Source organism: Branchiostoma floridae, chromosome 10 (genome assembly GCF_000003815.2).
Source record: "Branchiostoma floridae strain S238N-H82 chromosome 10, Bfl_VNyyK, whole genome shotgun sequence".
NCBI lineage: Eukaryota > Metazoa > Chordata > Leptocardii > Amphioxiformes > Branchiostomatidae > Branchiostoma > Branchiostoma floridae.
In genome coordinates this window covers 11110265-11114034 of record NC_049988.1, presented here as the reverse complement: position 1 = coordinate 11114034, position 3770 = coordinate 11110265, and the positions used below count along the sequence as shown (strand labels likewise).

Genomic DNA, 3770 nt, shown 5'->3' with positions numbered 1-3770 from the left:
ACTACATTGTCACGGAATGTGACTACAAGACCATGAAGCGTCCACATGTAACCATTGTAAGTCTTAAACTAGAGTTCGGCGACCTCATACCTCCATGAATATTTAGAGCTTTTGTAAATTTCATGCAATTGACCAACACATTAACATAATTTATGCATGGTGTTGTTCAGCATTGACTAACGTACACATGTTACAATTATAAAATTCCCATTATTAATCATAAAGCGGGTTTGCAATTTTTACATAAATTATGCAGATAAGTTCCTCATTACCATATTTGGTATCTGCTTATATTCCACCTATCATAATTAACATGTGTTACATTTATTAAAGTCCAGTTATTGAAAACAACGGAATTATACAATTTCCTCATTAATTATGCAAATTAAGTACTCATTTGCATAACATGCATGAATATGCATATCATTATGAACAGCTTTGCCTAAGGTACCCGCATGCCTAATATGATGCCAATCCGTCAATCCTTTCTGCATTTATTCTCTTTGGAATGTCTTGACAAAAACGCCCCTGCAGTTCCCAAATTAATTGCTAGGGGGCCGAAACGTGCCCCACTCTGTCATGGCACTGAAAGCTATCTACCACCCAAATTTCAAGACCATACCACGTCCAAGACAAGAGATACATAGAAAAAACTGCTATGATTGAATGTTGTCATTAATTATGCAAATTTGCTCCTATTTTGCATAATTAGTATTTCATTTTGTACAACATTGTCTGAGGTACCTACATACCAAAAATACTGAAAATCCGTTGTTCCCTTCTTGAGTTATCCTCTTCAGAAGTTTTTGACAAAAGTGCCCCTGCTATCCCAAAACTAGACGCTAGGGGGCCCAAACTTATGTCACTTCTTTCTGAGCATAAGAGCTATCTAATATTAAAAAATCGTGACCATAGCATGTTCAGAACGCTGCGCTGCAGCACCAAGGGGAGCCGCTAGAGGACCCAAAATCTAATCATTTCCAGCTTTCATCACACACTACCAACACACCAAGTATGAAACCAATCCACCCAACCATTCATGAGTTATCTTGTTTACACACACACACACACACACACACACACACACACAGACACACAGACACACAGACACACAGACACACACACAAACACAGGGTAAAATATAACCTCCATGACATTTCATGGAGGTAAAGATAATCATCTGTTGTATAGTAGAAAGAATTCCTTATCGGAACACACTTATACAACATAAACACAATACCAATAAGCAATAAGATCTGCTTGGGAGTATATGACTTAAAAATTCATCGCTGTCGACAAATGTCATCCTCAGCTGAGTAGAAACGTAATTCTTTTTGAACTTACAAGTAGCTAGTGATAGTGCAATACGGCTTCGCTATATATAACGTATGGGAAATTTCGAATTGAAATTCACGATCTTGGATTAGAGATACTACATTGCGCAGCAAATATGCGTTAATTTACTCATTGACTCAGTTGAAGCAAGTAAATCTTCGGTTATTAATGGCACTGCTCCCGTCAATGTTGTGTACGGGGCAGTCCTTAGACATCATGCCCCAGTGTGCGATGGTGCAAACCATTCTGTGTGACGTTGGAGATTCACTTCAAATCACCCGGATGGAGGTCTAGCGAACCTCCGTCTCGTATCAACTATACAGTGATTTACATTACATCAGTCATCCGGACTCCAGGAAGAGAAGTGATGAGTCAGCCACTAATATACAGAGATCCAAACCAAACCAGACCAGACCGACACAGACCAGACCGACCCAAACCAAACCAAACCAAACCAAACCAAACCAACCACACCTCTCCCCCGCTGCAGGGCGGCCTGCCCACGTACCGTGAGATGTGCCTGGCGTTCCTCATCTACTACCCGCGGTTAGAGCTGACCCAGTGCGTGTCCATGCCGACTTACGCCGCCACTCTTCGCTTCGCGAGCGTCGAGACAGTCCGTGAGGGGTAAGGTTGGCCTCGTTTTTCTTTGCATTTGTTTTAGATGCAGCTATGATAAGGCTATGGTGATTCGATTACATGGATGGCATTTTCTGGGAACCCCCCTCCTACACAAAAAACTGATGCGAGCCTGCAAATAAAATTTAGCCGGAAAACAAGTAGCCTTGGTATACCGAGGAATAGATTCTTCATGTTTGTTCTTTAACACCATTTTCTTTGACCTTGGAATTGAATTTCCGATATATTCTTTGCAAGTTACAGCATACATTTTCTTATTTAGTATGATTTGTGTTTTGAACAATTGTTTTCTACAATTTACAGTATGGTTGAAAACGTTTTTTAAACGCATGAAAATTGATGCGGATGTCATCCACATACTAGTAATCAAATGACCTGTCACACTTCTTAACCTTTGCAAATCTAATGTTTAAAGCTATCTGATTAGAATACTTGAACAAACGCTTCTTTTTTATAGTTATTATGGAATGGTAGAATCGCCGACCGAGCTGGCCGGGAAGTCCAGCGTGTGGATCATGAACAACATGAACTGGACGGACCGCCTGGTGCAGCGGTTCCAGGAGCACGCGCTGCGGGCCAGCCACTACTTCTTCTGCGAGGATCAACAGAACCAAGTCCCGGTGAGTCACCTTCAGCTTTATGTCATTGATGGCGGTCTTTAGAGACCCCAACACTGATATCAGTGGGTGATAAAAAAAGGACTTGCTACTATTATGATGAATCTTCAAATCATACGATGAGTGCTTCCAAAATTATACCCAGTTGCTTGAGTAACTGCTTTTTGACGTATCGTATATTATTACCTGAATGTCTAAACATTATCGGCGTTTGCTAATATTATCTTTTACAAAACATTGGTCAACCCTTGTCCTGCTGAGAATTTACCTGCCAAATTAAGGCCCCTAATCAAATCAGTAAAACTTAATCTATTCTGTGCAGTTGCAGCAGATTACCACCCCAATCAGTGCAGTTTGCTGCGATATGCCGCATTTAATTGAGAAATGCACCAAACCCATAAAGACACCGGACCAATATATGTGCATCCTGTATATATATTTCTACAGGCTCGGCGGGACAAGAGTTTTAGCTGAATATGGTCAGTTCAACGCTTGCCATTTTCTTACGAGACAAGCGGTTATTTTCTCTCTGCCATATCTTTGACGCACGATACTAAAACTGGCTCCTTTGTTTCACGACGTCTTGTGTACTCATCTGTATATTTGTACCCGTAAGATTGGCCAGTGGCCCCGGGGCGAGGAGCGGGCTCCCATACCGATGACCGGACCGTTCCAGCCGAAGACGAGCGCCTGTCAGGTCTACACCAGCGGAGGTGAGACTGCCGCTCGGCATGTCTGTCCGTTTCTCATCCTGGTGCTGATAACGTTTCCTGCGGCGCTGATGTCAGTCACTGCGCTGTAGTGGCCCCACTCATGAGGCGCTGCCAAAAATAGTACCGCACACCTACATCTGCGTATCATAACATGGTCGTTTAGAGAATAGAACTTACGTGAGACAGAGAGAGAGAGAAAGAGAAAGAGAAACGGTTACTTGCAATTGCCCAAGACCTAATCGTTCATCAATCACCTGTTCTGCCAATAGTGGCAGTAACAGTAATACATGTAGTTTTTAGTCTAGAAGACAAAAAAGGTTTCCTTAAGTTTCTAAAATAGTTGAAGGGTCGTCTGTGTCCAGGGCTGTAACTGGCCCCTCCCCGTAGAGGAAACCGGATGTCGGGCAGGCTGCTATAAGCAAGATTTAATCAGGCTAGTAGAAGGGTGTTCAATTTTAAGGACATC

At 42.3% G+C, this 3770-nt stretch overlaps 2 protein-coding genes across 2 annotated transcripts in view; both read left to right on the top strand.

Annotated features, from left to right (window-relative positions):
- LOC118424362 (DBH-like monooxygenase protein 1 homolog) overlaps positions 1-3726 on the top strand; it is a 15529-nt gene extending 11803 nt beyond the window's left edge. Inside the window, exons 9-12 of the mRNA XM_035832911.1 lie at positions 1-56; positions 1826-1962; positions 2432-2594; positions 3208-3726. The exon at positions 1-56 is cut by the window's left edge and continues 1 nt beyond it. Of these exons, the coding sequence (XP_035688804.1) occupies positions 1-56; positions 1826-1962; positions 2432-2594; positions 3208-3393 (542 nt within the window). The 3' untranslated portion in view covers positions 3394-3726. The remainder of the gene's footprint in view (positions 57-1825; positions 1963-2431; positions 2595-3207) is intronic.
- Positions 1-3770, top strand: part of LOC118424537 (trichohyalin-like) — a 565429-nt gene that overhangs the window by 337989 nt on the left and 223670 nt on the right. The gene's annotated exons all lie outside the window — the stretch shown is intronic.